Source organism: Phyllobates terribilis, unplaced genomic scaffold (genome assembly GCF_046119375.1).
Source record: "Phyllobates terribilis strain yellow unplaced genomic scaffold, ASM4611937v1 Scaffold_3__8_contigs__length_932513732, whole genome shotgun sequence".
In the NCBI taxonomy this organism is placed as follows: domain Eukaryota; kingdom Metazoa; phylum Chordata; class Amphibia; order Anura; family Dendrobatidae; genus Phyllobates; species Phyllobates terribilis.
Window position 1 is genome coordinate 648917096 of NW_027362763.1, and position 27485 is coordinate 648944580.

General features: G+C 45.3%; 1 protein-coding gene across 1 annotated transcript in view; it reads right to left on the reverse strand.

Moving 5' to 3' along the window:
- Positions 1-25106, reverse strand: part of LOC141257278 (uncharacterized) — a 149730-nt gene extending 124624 nt beyond the window's left edge. The window contains exon 1 of the mRNA XM_073671658.1: positions 24947-25106. Coding sequence (XP_073527759.1) covers positions 24947-25065 — 119 coding nt within the window. The 5' untranslated portion in view covers positions 25066-25106. The remainder of the gene's footprint in view (positions 1-24946) is intronic.
- Between the last annotated feature and the right edge of the window lie 2379 nt (positions 25107-27485).

Sequence of the window (27485 nt, forward strand, 5' to 3'; positions counted from 1 at the left end):
GAGCTAAAGCAGGCGCTGTGTAAACAGCCAGTGCTGGTAGCACCGGATTTCTCAAAAGAGTTTGTGGTTCAGACGGATGCGTCAGATGTCAGACTGGGGGCTGTCCTATCACAAGAGGTGAACGGGGACGAGCACCCCATAATGTATCTAAGCCGGAAGCTGACATCTTGTAAGAAGAATTACTTCATAGTGGAGAAGGAATGTTTGGTCATCAAGTGGGCGTTGGACACCCTGAGATACTACAGTGCTGTGCAAATTAATTGGGACAAAGCAAAAAAACACATATTTTTGAATATTTAATAATAAAATGTTATAATGCACTGTTACATACTAATTTTAGTAAGAAATATGTCCTCCTTTAGCAGATATGAGATTTTCAATGCGTTTTGGCATTGATTCTACCAAGTTTTTGCATAAATTCTTCAATTCTTCTTCATGGAACCACACTTGTATGGCACAGTTTATAATGCGTTTTTTGGTTGCACAGTGCATTTTGACAAGACGTCTCTTCACAATGCTCCACAAATTTTCTATAGGATTTAAATCTGGTGAATTGCCAGGCCAGTCCAGCACTTTTACTTTATTTTCTTCCAGGAATTTCTTCACACACTTGGAATTGTGGCATGGAGCCAAATCTTGTTGGAATGTCCCTTTAAATTTACACATGAATGGCACAATAAAACGTTTTAAAATGACTACGTATTTGGATGAATTCATCATACCATCAACAGGAAATAAGCTCCCTGTACCATCAGCTGTTAAAAAGCCCCAAAACATCTGAATCACTGACTGGTAACCAACTTACGATTTTACTTAAAAAATGCTGTCCCAATTAATTTGCACAGCACTGTACCTCTTAGGCAGAAAGTTCAGGCTAGTATCAGACCATGCCCCGCTAAGATGGATGAGAGAGAAGAAGGGGAACAATGCCCAAGTGACCAGGTGGTTCCTAGCTCTCCAGGACTTTAGCTTCCATGTAGAGCATAGGCCTGGGAAACTGCATGACAATGCTGATGCTTTGTCGAGGGTCCACTGTATGTTAGCAGAAGGTGCCAAGCCCCCCGGATTTAGGCAGGGAAGGGGGGGGGGGGGGGTATGTAAGATGGCTTCGGGAAATGTCCTTGAGGGAAGATATGTATCGCTGAGGTTGGCAGCTTCAGTGATGTAAAACCGGGAAAGCATGCTCCAACACACATAGTGCTCAGAGGGTTAATAGGGTGTATCAGGGCTGTTTTTTACCAGCAGTCAAAAGATGGGTGGGAGTGGCTGCTCACATATCACCACCGCGGGGCGTGGTTTGTTGTAAATAAAATGGAGGCCAAGTGTCTCATTTGGTGTCTGTGTCTGGAGACGTGTGGATCTCCAGTGTGTTGGTCTGTGCTAAGGCCGTGAGAACTGGACACTGACCTCTAGCGGGCGAACCTGCACCACTGCATGGACATTTTGCTTGTGTTTTCCCTTTGTGCTGGAAAAGGCTGTCTTTTTGTTTGCCTATGCTGAGCGGTTTATGAAGTCAGAATAAACCGGCCTGAACATTTTTATGAAAACGTTTCCTATTCCTACCTGAACCGCGGCTGAGTGAGTACCAAACTCCTACAATACATACACATATACCATACATCCATACACACACACATATACCATACATATAAACTGTACATACATACACACATATACATACACATATAGCATACATCCTGTCAGGGATTCACAGCGAGGCGACCCCGGGGAGATCATGCAGTATCTCGCCGTTGCCGTCACTCTGTCAGGATTTAGTCAGGGATCTGCGAGCACATGGTCCCCACTACTCCCTACGTAGGTATCGGCAAGCAACCAGTGAGCATATGGCGTCACAGCTCCGGATTCCAAAGCATGGAATATGTGTATACGCCCCCAGTACAGTCACGGTTGCTGCCACCACTGGCCAAGTTTGAAATAAAATACAGGCCTGGCCAGACGCCTGCATTCTAGCAGCGTATATGGCTTCGGGGGAGGGAACGATTACAGGACAAAAGAAACATAACTATTAAATGTTATATTTAATCCAATAGGGAGGCAGTGTTTAGGAAAAATATATACAAGGATTTTACAAAGGAGATATTATAATACATAAGCAGTTACACAAAATAATAAGGATTAAAGCAGAAACTTATTTTACGATCACTGAGACGATTCAATGTAGGTGGAGGGGAGACACTCCGCTTGATTATACTATTATCGAACAGGATCCATTGCATACAGTAAATATATCTCCTGGAATGAATGTGGATCAATCTTCAGTTGGCTCTTTTATGCTTAAGGGGACATCTGCCCACACACCCCTGTGGTAACATCATGTGGGCTCGGGCTCCACCCATCATGTTTTTATTAAAATAACTTCCGCGATAACTTATCCCTGGTTGCTCGCAGAAGCCCAAAAGTGATACCATATTTTCTATTATGTTTTTACCTTCATTTAGAGACCACTCATGGCGTAGTTGCGACCTGATATTTTGTTACTTTTGCACCACAGCCCCCTGGGGGGCTTATGGCTATGGAAAAATAAGCATATTGCTCCTTGGCTGACCCTGTCACTAAAAATATGAGTCCCATCATTATCGGATGTATGGAACTTTAGTTATTGCATATTTTGTTTCGGCTCCGAAGGGCGTGGGGACTTTTGTTAAACTCTCCTTGAAGTCCTGGGAATGAAATTTCAACAGGTATCTGTAGATTTATCGCAAGCCTGCGTCTAAATGTCCCCTGCCTTAGCCAGGGGAAATCTACTCGCATTTTAAGTAGGTTGGTGGCACCTCTCTTACCAGTATTTGTTTACAGGGCCTTACTCATCAGTGTGTTAATTGGGTTTTTGTGCTGAGATTTACATGGAGACAGCTCTTATACTGAAAAGTGGTCGATTGCTAGCTCTTGTCTTGTGACAAAGGTGGATAAGGGAGGGGTGAGAGGGGCTTCAGGGGAAGAAAGAAAGAATATTTTCAATATTTATCAATATTTCCTTGACATCCCCCCCTCTTTGAGGTGGCGTAGGGGGCTGATTTACAGATCGCCCCTTTAAGCCCACCTCCTGGCCCTCCATTTCCTGCTGATCTGACAAGCTGTGGACCCAACTTGCCCACCACTCTGACTGACTGGGGATCCAGCTTTCCTAACACACTGACAGGTTCGGGATACCTTTTCCCCACACCTCTGACCTTCCTCCCATACGCCTGACCGGTTGTGGGGCCTACCCTTCCTGCCATCACATCTGGAGCCGTGCTAGTGATGGGGCAGCTACCATTGACCATGCCACTATCTGGCGTGACCCTTCACATGCACGGGACGACCTGCTTCCTGGTATCCGTGCCTGCTCCCCTTGCCCATAGCACTTGGCTGGCTCGCTTTAGGGGATCCTCAGCAGCATCACCCCGCAGGGTGAGGTGGCTGAGTCCCCCTTTACCACAACACACATTTTTATTATGCATGACATTGGCATTGACAGTGGCATCATATGACATATCAGACCTGGGAGGGTTGTCAGGGATGTATGAGGCAACTAAGCGTCCCAGATCAGTCCCCAATAGCACATTAGTGGGGAGATTCTCCGACACCCCCAGTTCCCTTAACCCCCTCCCCGCAACCCAGTCCAGGAAAACTCAGGCCATCGGTATGGGACGGCGAACACCCCTAAACCCGGTGACAGTCAGGGTCTTCCCAGGAATGAGTTCCTCTGGTAACGCGAACTCAGGGCGGATGAGGGTACGTTCTGCGTCAGTGTCCTTAAGGCCAACAGTGACGGTGTTGCCAACAGTAACCAGTTGTAAGTTCTCCCAGGCCCGGCCAACCACAAAAATAATTGCTGCAGTAGGCCCTGGGGCCTCAGGTGTGGGGTTCATCTTCTGCCTCTCCGGGCAGACAAGGCTGATGTGACACTTTGGTCACAAGTATAGCACTTACGGGAGTCAAATGCAGTCCAGGTGCCAGAAGATGGGGCAGAACCCTTTCCAGCTGGCGGCGGCTGATTTCCGCACCTCTGGTGTGCGGTTGGCCTCATAGGCATCTGCGATCTGGGCTGCTTTGGCGGCTTCCTTTGGCTCCCGGTCCAGCACAAACTGTCTCACCTCCACAGGGTAAAGATGAAGAAACAGGTCCTTCACCAACAGATTCTTCAGGTCATTGAAGGTGGTTAACTGACAGTCCTCGGACCCACTGCTCAAAGTTGGTTCTGAGCCCATCCACCACATCACTGTAGCTATCATGTGGTCCACATGGGAGGGCTCTGAACTTTTTCCAGCAAACCTCCGGAGTCAGCTGGTACTTTTTTTTATAAGGGCCTGCTTGACGGCCTTATAGTATCCATCGTGTTCTCGAGGGAGAGAAACAAACACCTCTAGATCTTTTCCTCTGAGCCCTGGAGTCTGCAGGCTTTTTCAAATTCCCACAAAAATATGTCCAAGTCTCCGTCCTTTTCCATTACAGGAAAATGCTCAGGACGGGGTTTAAAGCCGTTGGTGCTGCTGGACTCGCTGCTCGATGGGGTGGATCTCGGCAGCTGGATCCGGGCCAACTCCAGCTGGCACCGCTGCTCATCTTGCCACTTTCGCTCAGCAGGCTCTTGGGCAGCTTGGGCCTGACGCTCCTCTCAGTCAGCTTGGGCCCGGCGCTCAGCAGTCTCTCGGTCAGCTTGGGCCCGGTGCTCATAAGTCTCTCGGTCAACTTGGGCCTGACGCTCAGCAGTCTCTCGGTCAGCTTGGGCCTGACGCTCCTCTCGGTCAGCTTGGGCCCGGCGCTCCGCAGTCTCTCGGTCAGCTTGGGCCTGGCGCTCAGCAGTCTCTTGGTCAGCTTGGGCCTGGCGCTCAGGAGCCTCTCGGTCAGCCTCTCGGAATTTTAGGATGAGTTGCAGCGGTCCTTCATGATCGTCTGCGGTGAGCTGCTGCAAGGCTCTCTGCAGGTGGGGGTCCACACTATCCTGGCTGCGGGTATGGCTGGCAATCACAGGTGGGACCCTTGCAGCAGTGCCATCCGGGCCTTGGCTGGCCGCCCCTTCATCAGGGCTCTGCTGTGGGATGAGCTCTGCAGCACCTTGCAACAGTTCAGCAATCATTTGGCCCTTGTTTTTGCCTGTGTGGTCAATCTGTCTCAGCTCACAGAGGGCAGTGAGAGTGGTCTTCGACTGCTGGGTATACCATGGCTCTCCATGTGTAGCCATCATTGCTAAATAAAAGATAGGACAGAAAAAGAAGAGAAGGGGAGGGGATGCAACTGCTACACGTACAGTAATTTCCCAGATAAAAAATATTAAAACACTGAGTCTGATTTCTTAAAACTCTGCATAGAATTCTCGCAAGAACCGTTCAAGTTTTCAGTGACAGGAATGATTGCTCAATCCAGCCACTGATGTTCTGTAATATCCCACTGCTGCCAACAATTTGTCAGGGATTCACAGCGAGGCGTCACACCTCCAGATTCCAACGCATGGAATATGCGTATACGCCCCCCCTACAGTCACTGTCAGCTTCACGATAGTCCAATTATTATCCTTTGCTGCCACCACCGGCCGAGTTTGAAATAAAATACAGGCCTGGCCGGACGCCTGCGTTCTGGTAGGGTATATGGCTTCGGGAGAGTGAATGATTACAGGACAAAAGAAACGGAACTATTACATTTTATATTTAATCCATAAGGGAGGCAGTGTTTAGGAAAAATATATACAAGGATTTTACAAAGGAGACATTACAATACATAAGCAGTTACACAAAATAATAAGGATTAAAGCAGAAACTTACTATACGATCGCTGAGACGATCCAATAGAGGTGGAGGGGAAACACTCCGCTTGATTACACTGTTATTGAACAGGATCTGTTGCATATAGTAAATATATCTCCCGCAATGAATGTGGATCAATGTTCAGTGGGCTCTTTTATGCCTAAGGGGAGATCTGCTCACACACCTCTGTGGTGACATCATGTGGGCTTGGGCTCCACCCTTCGTGTTTTTATTAAAATAACTAACTTCCGCGATAACTTATCCCTGGTTGCTCACAGAAGCCCAAAATTGATACCATATTTTCTATTATGATTTTATCTTCATTTAGAGACCACTCATGGCGTAGTTGCGACCTGATATTTTGTTACTTTTACAGGTATCTACAGGTATCTGTAGATTTATCGCAAGCCTGCGTCTAATTGTCCCCTGCCTTTGCCAGGGGCAAATCTACTCGCATTTTAAGTAGGTTGGTGGCACCTCTCTTGCCAGCATTTGTTTACAGGGCCTTACTCATGAGTGTGTTAATTGGGTTTTTGCGCTGAGATTTACAGGGAGACAGCTCTTGTACTGTCAAGTGGTCGATTGCTAGCTCTTGTCTTGTGATAAAGGTGGATAAGTGAGGGGTGAGAGGGGCTTCAGGGGAAGAAAGAAAGAATATTTCTCAATATTTCCCTGACACATCCATACAAACACACATATACCATACAGACATAAATATATACTGTACATACATACACACATATACCATACATATACATATCATACACCGTACATACATATACTTATTATGTCACAATGTCTACAGACCAACAGTCGTCAGCATACAGGAGTATGGACACCAAACATAAAATATAATATTTTATTGAAATCAAAAAATTAAAAAACACATATAAACAGGAGAATTTAACCTCAGTTAATCAAGGAATCATGACACAAACCTATCTCAATAGTGAAATTTAACCCCTTTACCCCCGAGGGTGGTTTGCACGTTATTGACCAGGCCAATTTTTACAATTCTGACCACTGTCACTTTATGAGGTAATTACTCTGGAGCTTCAACGGATCCCCCTGATTCTGAGATTGTTTTTTCGTGACATATTGTATTTCATGATAGAGGTAAAATTTCTTTGATATCACTTGCGTTTATTTGTGAAAAAATGATAAATTCGGCGAAAATTTCGCAATTTTCAAAATTTTAATTTTCGTGCCCTTAAATCAGAGCGATATGTCTCACAAAATAGTTAATAAATAACATTTCCCACATGTGTACTTTACATCAGGACAATTTTCGAACCAAAATTTTTTTTTGTTAGGGAGCTATAAGGGTTAAAAGTTGACCAGCGATTTCTCATTTTTCCAACAAAATTTACAAAACCATTTTTTTAGGGACCACATCACATTTGAAGTGACTTTGAGGGGTCTATATGACAGAAAATACCCAAAAGTGACACCATTCCAAAAACTGCACCCCTCAAGGTGCTCAAAACCACATTCAAGAACTTTATTAACCCTTCAGGTGCTTCACAGGAATTTTTGGAATATAGAAGAAAAAAATGAACATTTAACTTTTTCCACAAAAACGCTACTTTAGACCCAATTTTTTTTATTCTCGCAACGGTAACAGGAAAAAATGGACCCCAGAATTTGTTGTACAATTTCTCCTCAGCACGCCGATACCCCATATGTGGGGGAAACCCACAAGGCAGGGTTCGTAAGGAAAGGAGCCATTTGACTTCTTGAAAGTAAAATTTGCTTGAATAATTAGCAAACGCCATGTTGCGTCTGGAGAGCCCCTGATGTGCCTAAAGAGTGGAAACCCCCCACAAGTGACACCATTTTGGAAACTAGACCCCTCAGGGAACTTATCTAGATGTGTGGTGAGCACCTTGAACCCCCAGGTGCTTCACAGAAGTTTATAACATTGAGCCGTAATAATAAAATTTTCACATTTTTCCCACAAAAATGTTTTTCAGACCCCAATTTTGCATTTTCATAAGAGTAACAGGAGAAATTGCACCAGGCACTTGTTGTGCAATTTCTCCAGAGTAAGCAGATACCCCATATGTGGGGGAAAACCACTGTTTGGGCGCACGGCAGGGTTCAGAAGGGAAGGAGCGCCATTTGACTTTTTGAATGTAAAATTTGCTTTAATAATAGCGGCGCCATATCGCGTCTGGAGAGCCCCTGATGTGCCTAAATAGTAGAAACCACCCAGAAAATGGACCCGAAAAAACTGTTGTGCAATTTCTCCTGAGTACGCCGATACCCCATATGTGGGGAAAATACACTGTTTGGGCGCACGGCAGGGTTCAGAAGGGAGGGAGCACTATGTGACTTTTTGAACACAAAATTGGCTGGAATCGAGAGCGGACGCCATGTCGCTTTTGAAGAACCCCTGAGCCGCCTAAACAGTAGAAACCCCCCACAAGTGACCCCATTTTGGAAACTAGACCCCTCAAGGATTTTATCAAGGGGTATAGTGAACATTTTGAACCCAGAGGTACGACACAGAATTTGATAACATTAAGTCATCATATTAAATTAGTTGTCATTAGTCTTGAGCGCAAGTGCTCGCTACTTAAGTTTGCATCGGGTACTCGGGTATGCACCATTGTATTGCGGGTGCTCGAGTGACATGCCCGAGTCCCCGCCCTGCATGCTTCACAGTTGTTAGACACCCCAAAAAAACATGCGGGGATCGCTCGTGCATGGCAGGCAATCCCCGCGAGGTCTTCTGGCTGTATAACAGCCGCGAAACATATAGAACGGAGACTCGAGCATGTTACTCGAGCACCCGCGATACTCAGTGCATACCCGAGCACCCGATGCAAACTCAAGTAGTGAACACTTGCGCTCAACACTAGTCGCCATATCGTCATCATTTTTTTTCTTTACTTGTGAAAAAATCCCAACCCCAACACAACCCTAACCCTAACACAACCCTAACCCTAGCACAACTCTAACCCTAGCACAACCCTAACCCCAGCACAACCCTAACCCCAGCACAACCCTAACACCAGCACAACCCTAGCCGTAGCACAACCCTAACCCTAGCACAACCCTAACACCAGCACAACCCTAACCCCAGCACAACCCTAACCCCAGCACAACCCTAACCCCAGCACAACCCTAACCCTTCCTCGTGCGGTATAAGTGATTGGACGACTTTATTCTTCAGGTCGGTGCGATTACAGCGATACCAGTTTCATATCGGGTTTTTATGTTTGGCAGCTGTCAAAGACGCTATTTTTTTTTTTTTTGCAAGGACTAGTTTTTGCAATCATTTTTTCATATTTTGGCCGACAGAGTCATGTGACGGCTTGTTTTTTGTTCAGTTCACGTTTTTATTGGTGCCATTTTCAGGCACATGACATTTTTTGATCACTTTCTATTCCGATTTTTGGGAGGCAGAATAAACAAAATCAGCAATTCAGGAAATGTTTTTTATTCTGTTCCGCATGTGGTGAAATTGATAAGGTAGCTTTATTCTGCGGGTCAGTACGTTTACAGCGGTACCACATTTATATCGTTTTTTTATGTTTTGGTGCTTTTACACAATAAAAACAATTTTATAGAAAAAAGGATTTTTTTTTGTATCGCTTTATTCTAAGAGCTATAGCTTTTTTATTTTTTTCAGCTGATGGAGCTGTATGGCGGCTTGTTTTTTGCGGGACAAGATGACGTTTTCAGAGGTACCATTTTTATCTACATTCGTATTTTTGATTGCGTTTTATTCCATTTTTTGTTTGGCGGTATGATGATAAAGCATCGTTTTTTGTTTATTTTTTTACCGTGTTCACTAAAGGGGTTAACTAGTGGGACAGTTTTATAGGTCAGGTTGTTCCGGACACGGCGATACCAAATATGTGTTATTTTATTGGATGGTTGTTTTTTTTCATAATAATTATTTATGGGTACAGTATATTTTTATTTTTTTGTATTTTTTCTTTTATATTTTTACAATTTTTTTTTTTTTTCACTTTCTGAAACTGTTTTTTTACTTTTACACTTTGTCCCATTATGGACATCTCTATGCTATGAAGGCTGTCAGCCCTGCACAGGCACAAGTTACTTTGATCGTGCACTGCGCATGATCAAAGTAACTTCCTGCTGCCTGGTGACCCGATGCCTGATGTTTGAGCATTTAATCAATTTGCATAGTTGGTATCCCCCTGCTCTTGTAAATCAACAATTAGCTGGCTTAGTACAATGTGTAATTAGCATACTAAACACTATAGTTTCCAGACCAACAGAAGTCAATATTCAGGTTTATACAAATACTAGTATGTCCTTCTTGACCAGCCAAAGAAACACACATACATTTAAAAGTCAACACAAACACAATAGTGTATTTATCTGGCACCTGAGTAATTAAGATTAGAAGCTGTGTCATCACAAGGTCACAGCTACGACCCACAGACGTAGGCAGATATTTCTCGCAGGTACGACCCGTAGACGGCAGGAGATTACGCACAAGTCAGGTCACAGGTGGGTCATTTCATGTCAAGTCTGAATATTGTTTTTTTTACCCGGGATCTTTGGATTTTTTTTCTTAGATTTTTTTTTAAGTGCTACTTAAATGAATTACAAAAAAAAAGTTTTGCATTTTTATCTTCATTAGTTAAATTTTTAAAGATTTCTACATTTTTGAAAAAGTCTGAATTTTGGGCTTGTATGATGTTACATTTGTTATCATATCTCAGGTCAGAAATAAGATAAAGAGATGGAGAAGCGGCGTTTTGTTTAGAATGGTTCTGGCTTTAATTTGATGTCACAAGATTATATTTGTTGCTATTTTTTTATTAAAACCAGGGGAGGAGTCCTGAGGAGATAATTTGCATATTCCCACTGCATTTTGGGGTAAGTGAAGAGTCTCCGCAAGCTCAAAGAACACTGGATTTTGGCTGTTGGAGCTGGAAAGAGGACATCGGTAAACCGCGCGCCGGTAGGCGCGCGCATATTGAAGCTTTTTTCACTGTTTTCAGAACATTAACAGTAAGAACATGGAAGAGTCCAGGAGCCATTTGGTGAGCTGCATATCCTGCTACATGTTCACAGACTTGCCAGTGGAAAAGCCAAACTTCACATGCCAGAAATGCAGCTTGTGTCCCTGTTGGAGGAAAAGTTGCGAAATCTAGAAGAGAGGTTAACTACCTTGAAAATCATTAAGGAAGGTAAAGAGTTCTTAGACAGAGCAGAATTATCTCTTCATGATTCAGAAAGAGAAGAAATTCGAACTGCACCTGACGAAACAGAAGAATGGAAGCATGTGACCCACAGAAGCAGGAGGATCGAGAGGCAGTCAGCACCCATACTGCTCAGGAACCAGTACCAGGCTCTCTCGCAGGAGAACCATGAAGAAATACAGCAAAATAAGACTTTGCCAGCAATGAATAACCTTGTAAGCCCTCAGAATCCTCCTGGATGGAGAAAGAAGAATGTTGTGAAGAAAAAACGGAGAGTGGTGGTCATGGGGGATTCCCTGTTAAGAGGAACAGAGGCCGCTATCTGCAGACCAGACATAACCTCAAGAGAAATGTGCTGTCTTCCTGGAGCAAAAATTAAAGATGTGTCTGACAGGATATCAAGACTCTTCAGACCTACAGATCACTACCCATTCCTGCTAATACATGTGGGGACAAATGACACCGCAAGAAAGGACCTGGAAACCATCTGCAGTGACTTTGAAGACTTAGGCAAGAAAGTGAAAGAATTGGGAGCGCAGGTGGTCTTCTCATCCATCCTCCCAGTGGATGGCCATGGAACAATGAGGTGGAATAAGATTCTACAGGTGAACAACTGGCTACGTCGATGGTGCCGTCAACAAGGATTTGGATTTCTGGATCACGGAATGAATTACCTATACGATGGACTACTTTCTAGAGATGGGGTGCACCTTACGAAGACTGGAAAACATGCATTTGGAAGTCGCCTTGCTACACTCATCAGGAGAGCTTTAAACTAGAACAATGTGGGAAGGGAAGCAAAAGGCCAGAAAAAGCCATACAGCTGACAAATACTATTGAGATCTCTGCTACTGGAAGTGGAAAGGAAGAACAAAGACAAAACAATTTAAATAATAAAAATATGGGAGGAAGAGAAACCAATCACAAACTAAAATGTTTTTATACAAATGCACAAAGCATGGGCAACAAACAAGGAGAATTGGAACTACTAATGCAGGAAAAGAAATAGGATGTCATTGGAATCACTGAAACTTGGTGGGACGATACACATGATTGGAATAAAAGGCTAAAAGGATACAACTTATTTGCAAGAAACAGACTTGATAAACGAGGAGGAGGTGTCGCATTGTATGTTAGAAAAGCGTATATCTGCACAGAGATTGAAGCTTCAGAGACTGGGAGATCTGTGGGAACTGTCTGGGTAAGAATACAAGGAGAGAACAACGGAAAGGACACCATTGTAGGCATTTACTACAGGCCACCTGGGCAAGCTGAAGATATGGATGAACTCTTTATGTATCAAATGACCAAGTTCTCCAAAAAATATGACGTAGTGGTCATGGGAGATTTCAACTATCCAGACATTTGTTGGGAATCTCTCTCAAGTAAAACTAACAGGTCAAGCAAATTCTTATCCTCTCTTGCTGACAACTTTATCTTCCAAAAGGTAGGGGAGAAAACAAGGGGATCTGCTACTTTGGATCTAATCCTTATAAACAGGGAGGAAATGGTTGAGGAGGTAAAAGTGGCTGGGACCCTAGGAGGCAGCGATCATGCTATTATAGAATTTTGGATAACTAGAGGAGGAAGACATGTGAAGACTCAAACTGCAAGGTTAGATTTTAGAAAGGCAGATTTTAAGAGACTCAGAAAGAGAATAGGAGGGATCCAATGGCTGGATGTCCTTAAGGACAAAAATGTCCAGGAAGGATGGGAAATTTTTAAAAATGAGATTCTCAAAGCACAATAGTTAACAATCCCGAAAAGTAGGAAGAATGGGAAGCATTTAAGGAAACCAGGATGGATGAACACAGAACTTAAACACATGCTAAAAAGAAAGAAAGAAATGTTTATTAAATGGAAAGAGGGAGGCATATCTAAAGAAGATTATAATGCAGTCTGCAGATCCTGCAGGGCACGTATCAGGTTAGCTAAAGCTGACAATGAATTAAGGCTTGCAAGAGATGTCAAAAGCAATAAAAAAGGATTTTGGGGGTATGTCAAAAGTAAAAGAAAAGTCAAAGATGCTATAGGATTTTTACAGGATGAAAATGGAGAAATGGTAAGAGAAGATGTTGAGAAGGCCGAACTTTTTAATTCCTATTTTGCATCTGTTTTCTCTCAGAAAGAAAATGTAACATCAACTGATCTTCACTGTCCTTTTAAAGGAATAGAAGAATCCAAGTTATCTGTAAACAGAAAGATTGTGAGGGAATATTTAGCTAACATAAATGAGCTCAACTCTCCAGGTCCAGATGAATTACACCCCAAAGTACTGAAGGAGATCGTAGAAGAAATTTTAGAACCACTCTCCATAATCTTTGAAAATTCTTGGAGAACAGGAGAAGTCCCAGAAGACTGGAGAAGAGCAAATGTTGTTCCTATCTTCAAAAAGGGGAAGAAGGTGGACCCAGGGAACTATAGGCCGGTGAGTCTGACTTCTATACCAGGAAAGATCTTTGAACAAATTATTAAACAACATGTATGTAAGTACATGGATAAGAATGAAGTGATTAACCAGAGTCAGCATGGGTTTGTAACTAACAAGTCATGTCAGACTAACTTAATTTCCTTCTATGACAGAATCACTGACTGGGTGGATCAGGGAAATGCTGTAGATATAGTATATCTTGACTTCAGCAAAGCATTTGACAAAGTATCTCACACCATCCTTATTGAAAAAATGACCAAGTATGCAATGGACAAGGCAACTGTTAGGTGGATTCATAACTGGCTTAGTGATCGGACTCAAAGGGTGGTTGTAAATGGCTTCACATCCAGCTGGATGAATGTCTCAAGTGGGGTACCACAGGGCTCTGTCCTGGGACCTGTATTGTTCAACATCTTCATCAATGAGTTAGATGAAGGAATTGAGGGTAAACTGATTAAATTTGCTGATGACACAAAGCTAGGAGGGATAGTTAATACTAGAGAAGAGAGAGAGAGGCTTCAAAAAGACCTAAATAAACTGGAGCAGTGGGCAGCAACCAACAGAATGGTTTTTAACAGGGAAAAATGCAAAGTACTACATCTGGGCAATAAAAATGAAAAAAGCATATACAGAATGGGAGGAATAGAGCTAAGCAACAGTACATGTGAAAAAGACTTAGGTATACTAATAGATCATAGACTGAACATGAGTCAACAGTGTGATGCAGCAGCAAAAAAGGCAAATACAATTCTGGGATGTATTAACAGAAGCATACAGTCTAGATCACGTGAAGTCATTATCGGTCTTTACTCCTCTTTGGTCAGACCTCATCTGGAATACTGTGTACAGTTTTGGGCACCACATTTTAAAAAAGACATCGACAAACTGGAGCAAGTTCAGAGAAGAGCGACCAGAATGGTGACCGGTCTGCAAACCATGTCCTATGAGGAACGGTTGCAGGATTTGGGAATGTTTAGCTTGCAAAAAAGAAGACTGAGAGGAGACTTAATAGCTGTCTACAAATATGTCAAGGGCTGTCACATTGTAGAAGGATCATCTTTATTCTCATTTTCACAAGGAAAGACTAGAAGCAATGGGATGAAACTAAATGGGAGGAGACACAGATTAGATATTAGAAAAAACTTTTTGACAGGGTGATTAATGAGTGGAACAGGCTGCCACGAGAGGTGGTGAGTTCCCCTTCAATGGACGTCTTCACACAGAGGCTGGACAGACATCTGTCTGAGATGATTTAGTGAATCCTGCTTTGAGCAGGGGGTTGGACCAGATGACCCAGGAGGTCCCTTCCAACTCTACCATTCTATGATTCTATGATTTTGTTTTTGAGGAGTCAAATTCAAAATTTTCATGCGCAATTTTGAAAAATACAATATGTTATAAAATTTTCAAAAAAGGCAAATGTGTTACTTGAGTTCTTGGTTACATTTGTACAAAGATTCAAGTTGGGCTCCTTGGGATCATATTTTTAAGTGTGATTTTCTAAATACAGTCAGTACAATAGGAAGTCTTTACGCGCAGCTTTTATCATCCGTTTCCTCCTTCTTCTGGGCGAGATTTCATCACAATCTTACTAACAATGGCCGTGTCCTTGTGTCAGTCTGTCCGGCTGTTATGGGGTTAATATCGGACTTTTTTACTTTTATAATATCTGGTTTTCTTGGATGCACAAAGTGATGGACTAGAGGGTGCAGAGAACTCACTTGTACTTCTTCATTATCTCTGGAGAGTCCATTAGCCGGCGGTGCCGATCACTCGCAGGTCCCATCACCAGTTCTGTCATCCATCGCGGATCTTCTGCCGTCTTCAGTCGTTGCTGAGTGAATAAACTCTTGTTGTTACTTCCGTCTCACTCCATGGAATGACCATGTGGTATTGTGAGCCCCTGTGATGGGTTCTGCTTTGCTTCTCTGCTTTTAAAACAATACTTCACTTCTGTCAGAATTAACCCCTTCAGGTAATCATTCATTTGTTCCTTTTGATTGCAATTCTTGCTATACTCTTCTGGGGTTGCTTGTGGTACTCGCCTGTCTAGAGTCTGTCCAGGTTGTCTGTTACTGGGCAGAGCTGGAGATGTATGAGTAGGTTTCAGTGGCGCTTTGCTAGGTTAGCCTCTTGGGGTCTGCTGCAAGTAAGACAACTTACCACGAGTGGTGCAAGGATATATACAAAATATAGTTAAGAACTTGCGCTGGACCCAGAGGTATAGAAAGGAGGAGACCAATGGATTAATGAAACCAGTGACAATTTATTAAAAACGTAATAGAAGTAAAAATGAATAATACTGATATATCTTTATAGACAGGGACGGGGAAAAATTACGTGAACGAGAGTCCACTATATTGGAGGTGAATTTTCTTCTGTGTTGAGTTGGTTTTAACCGGTTAGGGAGCAAGTCCTCACCTGGTGAAAGGGGGAGATGGTAAGTTTTTAGTCGGTTGAAGGGTGTTAGCCTTCCAATGGACTGAACAGATCTGCAGAGTAACCTGGTCAGGAGGACTTGAATGAGGAAGATGGATCTGTGGGCTAGGTAAGTACTCAGTATACGATAACTGAGGACAAAAGGCAAGGTAGTGGTTAAACTCGACGGCTGATGGAAATAGTTATGAGGTTTGATTATTATGATAATAGGCTGTTATACCTAATATGGTGATCGTGGGTGGGCTTGATTGTACCCGACATTGGGGAGCTTCTGAGGTCAGGCTTTCCCTTTACTTGGGGTGCAGTGGTACCTTCATACTTAATGAGGTTACTTTAAATACTTAAAGAATGTTAGAATTAGCTAAGATGGCTGTACTGTACCTGTGTGTACCTGGCGATTGGTATTCTGGTGAGTGGGGGAAGCACCTTGCTGCGGCTTTCCTCTTGGAAGGTAAGTGTGAGGTATGGTATGTACGTGGTAATGGTTACCTAGTTGTAGGTATAGGGTTAGTTTGTGCCCCCTGGGTAGGGTGGCATAGTATGTCCCCTTGTTATATCCCACCGTGGCAAGCAGAATTCGCTGCCTATATATCTAAATAATTTAATATTAGCTTTATAAGTGTTATTCATAAAAGTGATAACACAGGGTGTAGAGCTGTGTTTCTGTTACACTTTCCTCTGTTTTATAAAGTATAGTTAATTGGACAGAGCTAGCTTTCTAGCTTTCAAGGATGACTGTTATTTCCAATTAAAATGCTTTCTCTGTTAGGTAATGTTATCCATCCCCTTTCTTCTGGGGATAAATCCTTGTTGCTTTGGATCCGAGGGCAGAGAAGGATTGTACAGACACCGGCTGTGTGTTATTCTCTTCTCTCAGATGCATCGTATTGATTTATAGAATTACAACCAAACATGGCAGACAGATTTAGAGATAATTATCTCAATCCAAATTAGCTCTTCTTGGAAGGGCGACCACGACATTACATAGTGCCGAAAACCGGGATGTTAACTGGACCTCTCTGTGACCCGACTGCACGGACCTTTCCCATAAATCACTGAAAATAATTCCGTGGTGAGTAGCCCTTTGTGTTAAAAGGTTTCAGTGCTTTCTGGTGGTCCAAGACGAGTACGTAGTAGTCCTACAAGACCGTTGTTATCAAACCACTGCCATTGTTTGGATTTTGTGTGTATGATTGAACATATAGAGTTATAAGATAATTTGTTGTGTATTATGTGTTTCAGTGTGATTTTAGATATATATAACTAACAATTGTTGAATGAAATTGGATGAGTAACAGAGTATAAGGGACAAACAAATAAGTCCTTGATTGATATAAGAGGTCCCATTAGGCGTGTCCAGAGGACATTCAGCTCACTTTGAGTTGAAACAGGCGGAGTGATTGAGATACGGGACTCTACGTGAAGAAAAAAAAAGATCACTGTGGAGTAGATCCCTGAATGAGCACGCATGAAGGAATCGTCACTTGTCATTCTGGGAAAGATGCACAGAAGTGGTGCCCTGGGTGTAGTACGCCAGGCTGAGCCCTACAGGAGTTTCATGTGGAATTCTTGGAGTTTGTGTTATGCTGAACAAATGTAATAACTCTGTTAAGAAACTTCCATATCTGCTGCATTCTTCCTACTTCTGTGTAGAAGAATCCTTATCTTCATGCTGTGAAAAGGGAGGGGCTGGTGGTGCTGCGCAGGGGTGAAGCTGCAGCTGTGTGCAAGTTTTCTGTGCTGAGAAGTGTGTGCGTTTTTAAAGAGACAGTACTGTACAAAAGTTGAAAGTAAAACTTGCAAAAGATGAAAGTAAAATTGTAAGTTGAAGTTGGATGCTGAAACTAAATTATTGTGCCTATTTTAGGAAGATTTGGAAGTGATTATTTGGTCATCAGTGTGTGTTGTACCTGCTTCCAGTTGTGTGTTGTGTGGTTGCTGTACAGCTGGTTAATGGGGTTGTCTGGTACTTTTTTCAAGTTGCCCAATGTATTCAGCATGTGGGCATAAGTATCTCTGTAAATACCTTGTGTTGCAGATAATGCCTGTGAGCGGCGCTATCACTGGCCGCTCACAGGCATCACGTGACCCCCGGCTGCAGCCGGCACTGACATCCGCTGACGTCACGACAAGTCCAGGCTGCCGCCAAGGGTCCCTCTTCCGTATTCCACCGGTGGCTGCTGGGTTGAGGGCGGGGTTATTCCCCTGCGTCACACCCGGCATCCACCGCGCGCTCTCCCTCTCACCATTCATTGGGAAAGCGCGCGGTGGATGCTGGGTGTGACGCGGAGAATAATCCCGCCTACAACCCAGCAGCTGACTCACGCCTCACTTGTCGTGACATCAGCGGGGGGTCACGTGATGCCTGTGGGCAGCCACCGATAGCGCCGCTCACAGGCATTATTAGCAACACAAGGTGTGACGGATCAACCCCGTACTCCAAGATTTTGCCACATGGGGGTTGTCGTAGCGCCTATGCAGCTAATGGGACATAATGTTATAAAGTGGGGTGAATATTGTGGATCGCATATTGTTGGACATTCTGTGATGTGACCGAAGCACTCCTGGCCCCCACCTTCCTGTGCTCACTTAGCAGTGGCAAACAGACAATGTGCTGATTAATGGGTTGTTGCATAACTGCTGTCTGGGAGCCTACTGTGGGTATTATCTGGTGAGAACAATGGGTGCTAAAAATAGCCTGTGTGATTCTCTATAAAACCTGCTTGTGAGAATAAAAGTTAAGTTCATCTTGGAGACACTGTGCGATAGTCATATTTTATATATCCCAGTGTAAGAAAAGCCTTTCCATGTCAGGGGCCTGCAGAAGATTGGACATCTGCGGATGGGGTAACTAGCGCCCGTCACACAAGGTATTTACAAATATACTTATGCCCACATGCTGAATACGTTGGGCAATTTAAAAAAAAAAGTACCGGACAACTTCTTTAAGGATCTGCATAGGGGGTAGCCAACGGCACAGCTGGTCTAGTAGGTGAGAGGCCTACCACACCTGGGCCTTCCTACCTTAGTCAGGTTTTTAGTGGGTCAGAGAGCCATGTGAGCCTTCCCACTGTCCATGGAGCTGGTCTGGTAGGTGAGAGGCCTATCACATCTGGGACTTCTTATTACACTCAGCTGATTTAATGGGCGAGAGAACTCCCAGAGCCTTCCTGTAGGTCTAATGGGTGAGAGCTACGAGCTTTGTTTTCTTAAACTGAGAGACTCCAAAAAAAACAAAACAATGATCCTTGTAGAGAAAAATGTGCTTTCTAATGATATCAGAATTAATATATTTTAGGGTACCCTTTTTGAGAAATTTGACCTAAAGATAGGTAAAATTCGGGTTTTTTAAGTTTTTCATCATATGTGGGTGTGAATATTTCCACAAATACATACGATTTGACCGTGATATTGCAGCAATGCAAAGTCATGTAGATGTTTGGTGTACAGGGCAAAGCACCAGTTACTATTGGTTTTTGGTCTTGAGTTATATATGGGCAAAGTTTGGTATAAATTTTATGCGACGCGTTTTACAAGCTACTTTGACACAAAATTGCGGCCGAAATATGGTTTTGTCATAGCCGGTAATAATTTTATCGTGTTTAGCAGCAAAAGTTGAGCTAGTATGCCAAATTTCAGCATCATAGCCAGTATAAAACTCTAATGGCTATGTGCCAAAGTTTGCAAAATCCTCTTAGCTGAAGCCGCAGGCTTGGTGGAACCTCCAGTGAAAGGTCAACAGTGCCCAATGTATTTGAGAACTGGCCCTAAAAATTTACAGAACCTATTTTCAAACATACATGTACATCCTTATAAATTTTCAGCAAAATCGGAGAAGGTCAAGTGGGGACCACTGGTCCACTTGACATGGAATGACTCCTAGGTGTGCAGTCAGGGCCCCCAATGGGATCCAAAACAGCTATACAGATAGTAAAAATAACTTATTCTCCCATGACGTGTTATTTTTGACTAGTGGAAGTAATTGTAATAACTATTGGTAGTATCGTTTTTGGATTGTTATTTGTTTGGTTAGGTATCAAAGTTACATGAGTACATAGGGCTTGTTACCTGATGTTGATATTTCCTAAAATTCTTCTTTTTCGAGAACATTTTGGTTCTTGGAGTTGAATTCCTCCTCTTGCAAGCTGAGGAAGCTGGGAGAAGAGTAGAGTCTTCTGCGGTTAAGACTCTATGGGCCCATTCAGTTCTTCGGTTAACTGCAGGCATTAAAGTTGCAGTCATGAGGACTGGCAACTGAAAGGAAGTAAGCGATCTGAGAGGTACCACCTTTGTCCATGCATGTGATATAGTGAAAAGACTAAGAAGGAATGGGAGAAGTGTATTTGCAATCGGGAAAGATTACTAGAAGATAGATAGGAGCAGACTTGAGCTGGCTAGGATTTAGTTAGAAGTAGTCAAAGCATCTCTCAATGAGTGAACATAAATCAGGGAAAATAGACATAGAACTATGTATGTAATCTATGATACATGGAAATACAGAGATCCCTGTAGTCTCTGTACTTGATGTAAAACTTGCATCCCTTGTGACAGCCCTGCCTTATGCAGGAATTGAAGATATTGTGTACAGAATCCCCGTGGGGTTAATTATTGTGTCCTGTGGGTCCCCATGTCCATAGATGTCCAAGGTGCCTCTGACCCCATGAGGACCACGAGTCATGTACACTTTCTACCTCCTAGGATAAAAAGTAACCTGCTGGTACATGATCCACCATAGGTATAGCCAATAGAATGACACTGGCCCTGGTCTCCTAGTGAGCTCATCGCTCGCTACTCAGCTCCCGGACCCCCTAACATCTAAAATGCCTCTCTGTGGTGTTGAGGAGGCATATCGGGCCACTTGGGATGATCTAGTCTCAGTCATTTTACAGTGATCCCTTACTATTGCTGCAGTGATTCATGAATGGTCTTAGAGATATAGTCCAGACCGTAGTATACACTAGTCGCCAGGAGTGGCGCAATAGGTTGATCTGAAGGATTCAGCACGGGGCGCTGAAGTAGAAAACATGTCAAAGGAAGAGTTAATTAGGACCCTGTAGCAAGAAAGGGAAGAGGGAGGGGGAAGTAATCATTAAGTAATAGAGACATATTGATGTTGTGGAAAAGAAAGAAAGGGGGGGGGGGGGACTTTTTACGGCCAACTGTCCAGCAAGATTAACAGCTACTATCCTGAATCCCCTATAGGAAACTGGCAATCCAGACGTCTCCCTGTGCCCCATTGTCACCCCTCAAGGACCCACACTCACTGTCCCCATGATAGATACTGGAGCAGCCAGTAGAGTATTAATGCAAGAACACAGATCAGAAGGTATACTGTCCCCCGAATATGTCACTTGTGAAGGGGTAGAGGGACGAGCTACTAAATTACAAATGACTCAGGCCCTCCGACTGAATTTGCATGATTCAATTTCAATTGTGATCCAGGTTTTAGTTTCTCTGATGAATCTTTTGATTTGTCAGGGACAAAAGTGTTGCAGAAAATTGGAGCCTGCATGGAATTTGCTCCAAATGGCCCCAAGATGAAGGCATCCAGTGTAGTCTCTTGTCCCTGACACTTCCTACTGCCCTGGACAGCACACGCTCTGAGAGAGAAGGTCTTATTGTCCCTATAATCTCCTCGTTTAACCCCTTTGTGGCCCAGGGCGTACTAATATGTATCTGTGCCCTGGGCCTTAAGGGCCAGATACGTATTAGTATGCCTAGGCGAGATCACCTCCGGGTGTCAGCTGATTGTTACAGCTGGCACCCGATGCTATGTGCAAGGAGCGGTCCCACACCGCTCCCGGCACATTAACCCCTGTCATGCTATGATCGAAATCGATCGCAGCATTCCGGTGGCAAGAGGAGGTAAGCGCTATACTTACCTTCTCTGTCGGCATCCCGCGGCGTGTGAGTCCAGTCCCGGATGTTGCCATGGTGACCCGATGTCATCATGACAACATCCGGGTCACCAGGAGGCAGGAAGTTGCTTTGGTCATGCGCAGTGCGCGACCAAAGTAACTTCTCCCTGTGCAGCGCTGACAGACAGCTTAGCACAGGGATGGTTCTGCATTCCTGTGCTATACAGCCGATCAGGCTGCAAAAAGTGAAAGTCCCATAGTGGGACAATGTGTAAAAGTAAGAAAAGTGTCAGAAAGTGGAAAAAAAAAAAAAAAAAAAACACCTGTAAAAATATGTTTTTAAAAAAATGAAAAAAATAATAAAAATATATTGTACCCATAAATAAATAATCTTATGGAAAAAAATAATACACCAATAAAAGTACACATATTTGGCATCGTCACGTTCGTAATGACCTGACCTATAAAACTGTCCTGCTAGTTAACCCCTTTAGTGAACATGGTAAAAAATAAAAATAAAAAACAAAAACATAAAACAATGTTTTATCATCATACCGCCAAGCAAAAAATGGAATAACACGCGATCAAAAAGACAAATATAAATAAAAATGGCACCGCTGAAACCGTCATCTTGTCCTGCAAAAAACATGCCGCCATACAGCTCCAACGGCCGAAGAATAAAAAAGTTATAGCTCTCAGAATAAAGCGATGCAAAAGCAATTATTTTTTCTATAAAATAGTTTTTGTGTAAAAGCGCCAAAATGTAAAAAAAACAACATAAATGCGGTACCGCTGTAAATGTACTGACCCCAAGAATAAAGCAGCCTTATCAATTTTACCACATGCAGAACGACAGTAAAAAAAAAAACTATTCTGGAATTGCTGTTTTTTGTTTATTCTGCCTTCCAAAAATCAGAATAGAAAGCGATCAAAAAATGTCACGTGCCTGAAAATGGCACCAAAAAAAAGTCAACTCATCCCGCAAAAAACAAGCCATCACATGACTCTGTCGGCCAAAATATGGAAAAATTATAGCTCTCAAAATATGGCGATGCAAAAACTAGTCTTTGCAAAAAAAAAAAGGGTTTTTTTAGTGTGTGACAGCTGTCAATCATAAAAACCCGATATGAATCTGACATCGCTGTAATTGCACTGACCCAAAGAATAAAGTCGTCTAATCACTTATACCGCATGTGGAACGGAGTAAAAAATAAACTTTAGGGTTAGGGTTGGGCTAGGGTTGGGCCAGGGTTAGGGTTAGGGTTGGGCTAGGGTTAGGCTAGGGTTAGAGTTGGGCTAGGGTTAGGGTTGGGATTTTTTCAGAAGTACAGAAAAAAAAATGACGACGATATGGCGACTAATGTTGAGCGCAAGTGCTCGCTACTTGAGTTTGCATCAGGTGCTCGGGTATGCACCGAGTATAGCGGGTGCTCGAGTGACATGATGAGGGCAATCTGGGCTACCGCCCGGGGCCCGTGGCCAGATTGCCCTCATTATAATATGTGCGGCGCAAATGCGGTACATACTGCCAGGCAGAGGCGGGGGGGGGCCCCGGACCGCTCCCCCAGCAGCTGCACAGGGCCCCTGCTTCTTATTCGGCCGGGCCAGCACTGCACCTGTTAACTTCCCTGTGTGCTGACCCGGCCGCGTCACAGCTAGGAGACACGGCCCTGTGCGCGGCGGTGCTCAGTTCATCACCGGGTATGCAGTAGTCCACAGTGGTAAGGCAGTCATACATGAACCACTCTTCTCCAGCGGCTCTACGCCAGAGACTGAGCTGACGGTGCTCGCTGCACCGTGCAATCTGGGAAAGGTAAAGAGATTCATGTATTTTGGGACTCTAGATATGTTTTAAAGGGTCGCACATGCCTTTGGCGCAGCCGTAATTTTCTGGCCTCTGCTGGCAAACCTATGAGGCGGTAGAGCAGCTACTCACAGCACTCACCCTTCCCCGAAGGGCAGCTATCACCGTACACGGGAACAAACTCCCCTTGCAGAAGGGATTTCCCTGGCCATAGCAGACACGGCCCCGCTAGGGGGACTCAGTGACCGAGAGTGCGGGAAGCCCCTTTTCACCGCATCGGCCTCAGTGGCCGTTGATAGTGGACTACTGCAGGTCTTCCAGACCCAGGCTGCCCCACATGAACAGAACGCATAGGCCAAAGCAGGTGCTGTACGGTGAGAGTCAGGGGTATGGCAGGTAAACACCAGGATTTGCCTCCCACGCTGCCTGTTCCCCATGATGGCTGCCCTAGCACATTCCCCCGGCGCACAATTCAATGGGTATTGTGTGTGCAGTGGTGCTACAAAACTAGTGCGCCCCAGGGTTCCCGAATGCGGCTACAAAGTATGTCTCATTTGTGCGAAACTTAACCCCGGTAGACCTATTAAGAGTCCCACAAAATGCATGCCAAAACCAGATTACCCGTTTCAGAGACTGCAGGAGGACGACATCCAGCTACCTAAGGCGGGTACTTAAGAATACGTCCTGGTACACATCGATCTCGTCCCTTGGTTGCCTGAAGATTGGGACGTGACCAAAGTTAACACGAGCCCCAGGAGGACCACGCGCGGGCACCGGAGGCGGACCACGCGCGGGCATCGGCCCCAGGCGGAGGCGGACCACGCGCGGGCATCGGCCCCAGGCGGAGGCGGACCACGCGCGGGCACCGGCCCCAGGCGGACCACGCGCGGGCACCGGCCCCAGGCGGACCACGCGCGGGCACCGGCCCCAGGCGGACCACGCGCGGGCACCGGCCCCAGGCGGAGGCGGACCACGCGCGGGCACCGGCCCCAGGCGGAGGCGGACCACGCGCGGGCACCGGCCCCAGGCGGAGGCGGACCACGCGCGGGCACCGGCCCCAGGCGGAGGCGGACCACGTGCGGGCACCGGCCCCAGGCGGAGGCGGACCACGCGCGGGCACCGGCCCCAGGCGGAGGCGGACCACGCGCGGGCACCGGCCCCAGGCGGACCACGCGCGGGCACCGGCCCCAGGCGGAGGCGGGCACGAGCCGCAGGACCAGGCGGACCACGCGCGGGCACGAGACGCAGGAACAGGCGGACCACGCGCGGGCACGAGACGCAGGAACAGGCGGACCACGCGCGGGCACGAGACGCAGGACCAGGCGGACCACGCGCGGGCACGAGACGCAGGAACAGGCGGACCACGCGCGGGCACGAGACGCAGGAACAGGCGGACCACGCGCGGGCACGAGACGCAGGAACAGGCAGACCACGCGCGGACACGAGCCGCGGGTGGAGGCAGATTACACAGGTCAGTTCCTTACTCTGGTGATGTGCGCGGCGGCTTATGTTGGCGCCATGACCGGACACTTCCCTCGGGCTTCAGAGCGCGACAGTTTGTGTGACTCCGTGGTGAGAGGACCTGAGGTGATATCACAGTCATGTGAAAAGTCACGTGCAAGGGCGGAGTCTGGATCACATGATCAGGCTGTGAGTGACGTGCGCGTCCCGGTCACACCTGCTGGTGCGCGGCTGCGTACAGCAGATACCAGAATGAATGGGCTCCTGCCCCGTATGACGTCATTTCCGCCGGGTCTTGTGGGCGTGTTCTTGTTTCCCCAGCTTTAACTTTACTGCATCCGATCAAGGAGAAGATTCAATTGAAGAGGAGGAAATGCGGGTTCTGCAGAGCGGGGGGAGATCTGGAGGGGAAGACCTGTGGGGGTCGCTTGTGTCTGGTCGGAGGTGATTTCTTCTGCTCCTCGCTGTAGCCTCCGATCTAAACTCTTCACTGCAGAGTAGACTGGATCAGAGCTGCTGGAGTGAGGGTCTCAGTAATCCCCCCGATGTAGACAGTTCAGCGCTGACACCACTAGACCGATGTAGACAGTTCAGCGCTGACACCACTAGAGCGATGTGGACAGTTGAGCGCTGACACCACTAGAGCGATGTAGACAGCTCAGCGCTGACACCACTAGACCGATGTAGACAGTTCAGCGCTGACACCACTAGAGCGATGTAGACAGTTCAGCGCTGACACCACTAGACCGATGTAGACAGTTCAGCGCTGACACCACTAGAGCGATGTAGACAGTTCAGCGCTGACACCACTAGACCGATGTAGACAGTTCAGCGCTGACACCACTAGACCGATGTAGACAGTTCAGCGCTGACACCACTAGACCGATGTAGACAGTTGAGCGCTGACACCACTAGACCGATGTGGACAGTTGAGCGCTGACACCACTAGACCGATGTGGACAGTTGAGCGCTGACACCACTAGACCGGTGTGGACAGTTGAGCGCTGACACCACTAGACCGGTGTGGACAGTTGAGCGCTGACACCACTAGACCGGTGTGGACAGTTGAGCGCTGACACCACTAGACCGGTGTGGACAGTTGAGCGCTGACACCACTAGACCGGTGTGGACAGTTGAGCGCTGACACCACTAGACCGGTGTGGACAGTTGAGCGCTGACACCACTAGACCGGTGTGGACAGTTGAGCGCTGACACCACTAGACCGGTGTGGACAGTTGAGCGCTGACACCACTAGACCGGTGTGGACAGTTGAGCGCTGACACCACTAGACCGGTGTGGACAGTTGAGCGCTGACACCACGAGACCGGTGTGGACAGTTGAGCGCTGACACCACGAGACCGGTGTGGACAGTTGAGCGCTGACACCACGAGACCGGTGTGGACAGTTGAGCGCTGACACCACGAGACCGGTGTGGACAGTTGAGCGCTGACACCACGAGACCGGTGGGGACAGTTGAGCGCTGACACCACGAGACCGGTGGGGACAGTTGAGCGCTGACACCACGAGACCGGTGGGGACAGTTGAGCGCCGACACCACGAGACCGGTGGGGACAGTTGAGCGCTGACACCACTAGATGGCGCTTCTGCAGGCTCCTCATACTGCTGTCTAGTCGCCTCTTCTGGCTTTTTGATGTTTTCAATGGAGCAAACATCACAAGTTAGACAGGATTTTTTTATACTTTTATATATTTTATAGATTTGGGCAAAATTCTTTTTTTTTCTGATTAATAAAACGTGCATTTTTATTGTAGCTTTTTATAATATAAAAAAATTATCTTATCCCTTTTTGTTCACTTTTGCCAGAATGTGACTCTTCCCGTTTGTCCGCTGCACCGACATTGTGAAGAGTGGGCGGAGTTCCGCGGGGAGATAATGGCAAATAATTTAAATACAGATCAAAGAAAATGGATTTTAACAGAGTATTGGAACTCTCAAAATGCTGAAACCGTTAGAGCAAAATTGGGTTGAAACATTTGGTACTCAAGCCCCAAAGAGACAAACCATTTACCGCATTCGTGACAAATTCAATGCCACTGGCTCAATCCTTAATGCTCCAAAAACTGCTCGACCCAAAACCGTCTGTACAGAAGATAAGAAACAACTTGTTGCTGAAACATTTGTTCAGAGTCCAAAAAAGTCCACCAGAAGAGCTTGGAGTTTTCTGTCCACCTACTTTTGGACCACCCTGTATATATATGTATATGTATGTATATAGTAAATTATTACTGCAGAACTTTTATAACTTTCGCCACTTTTGTGCTGTACATTCTGATGATTCTGTCGGCTGCTCCGTCACTGGCGACTTGTGGACATACAGGAAAATTTGAATTCTATCAAAACTGAACAATCAGAGCTATGTGTAATTTTTTTATATTACAGAAAGCGATAATAAAAAAACAAACTTTATTAATTAAAAAAAAAATTCACAAAATGGTCGAGCTTTCTCCCTCTCACCCTTCATTAAAGGGTATATCCGGGACTTTATGAAAAGCAAAAAATGTGCCTAAGCACTAACAGGCAGGTAATTGCTACTTACCTACC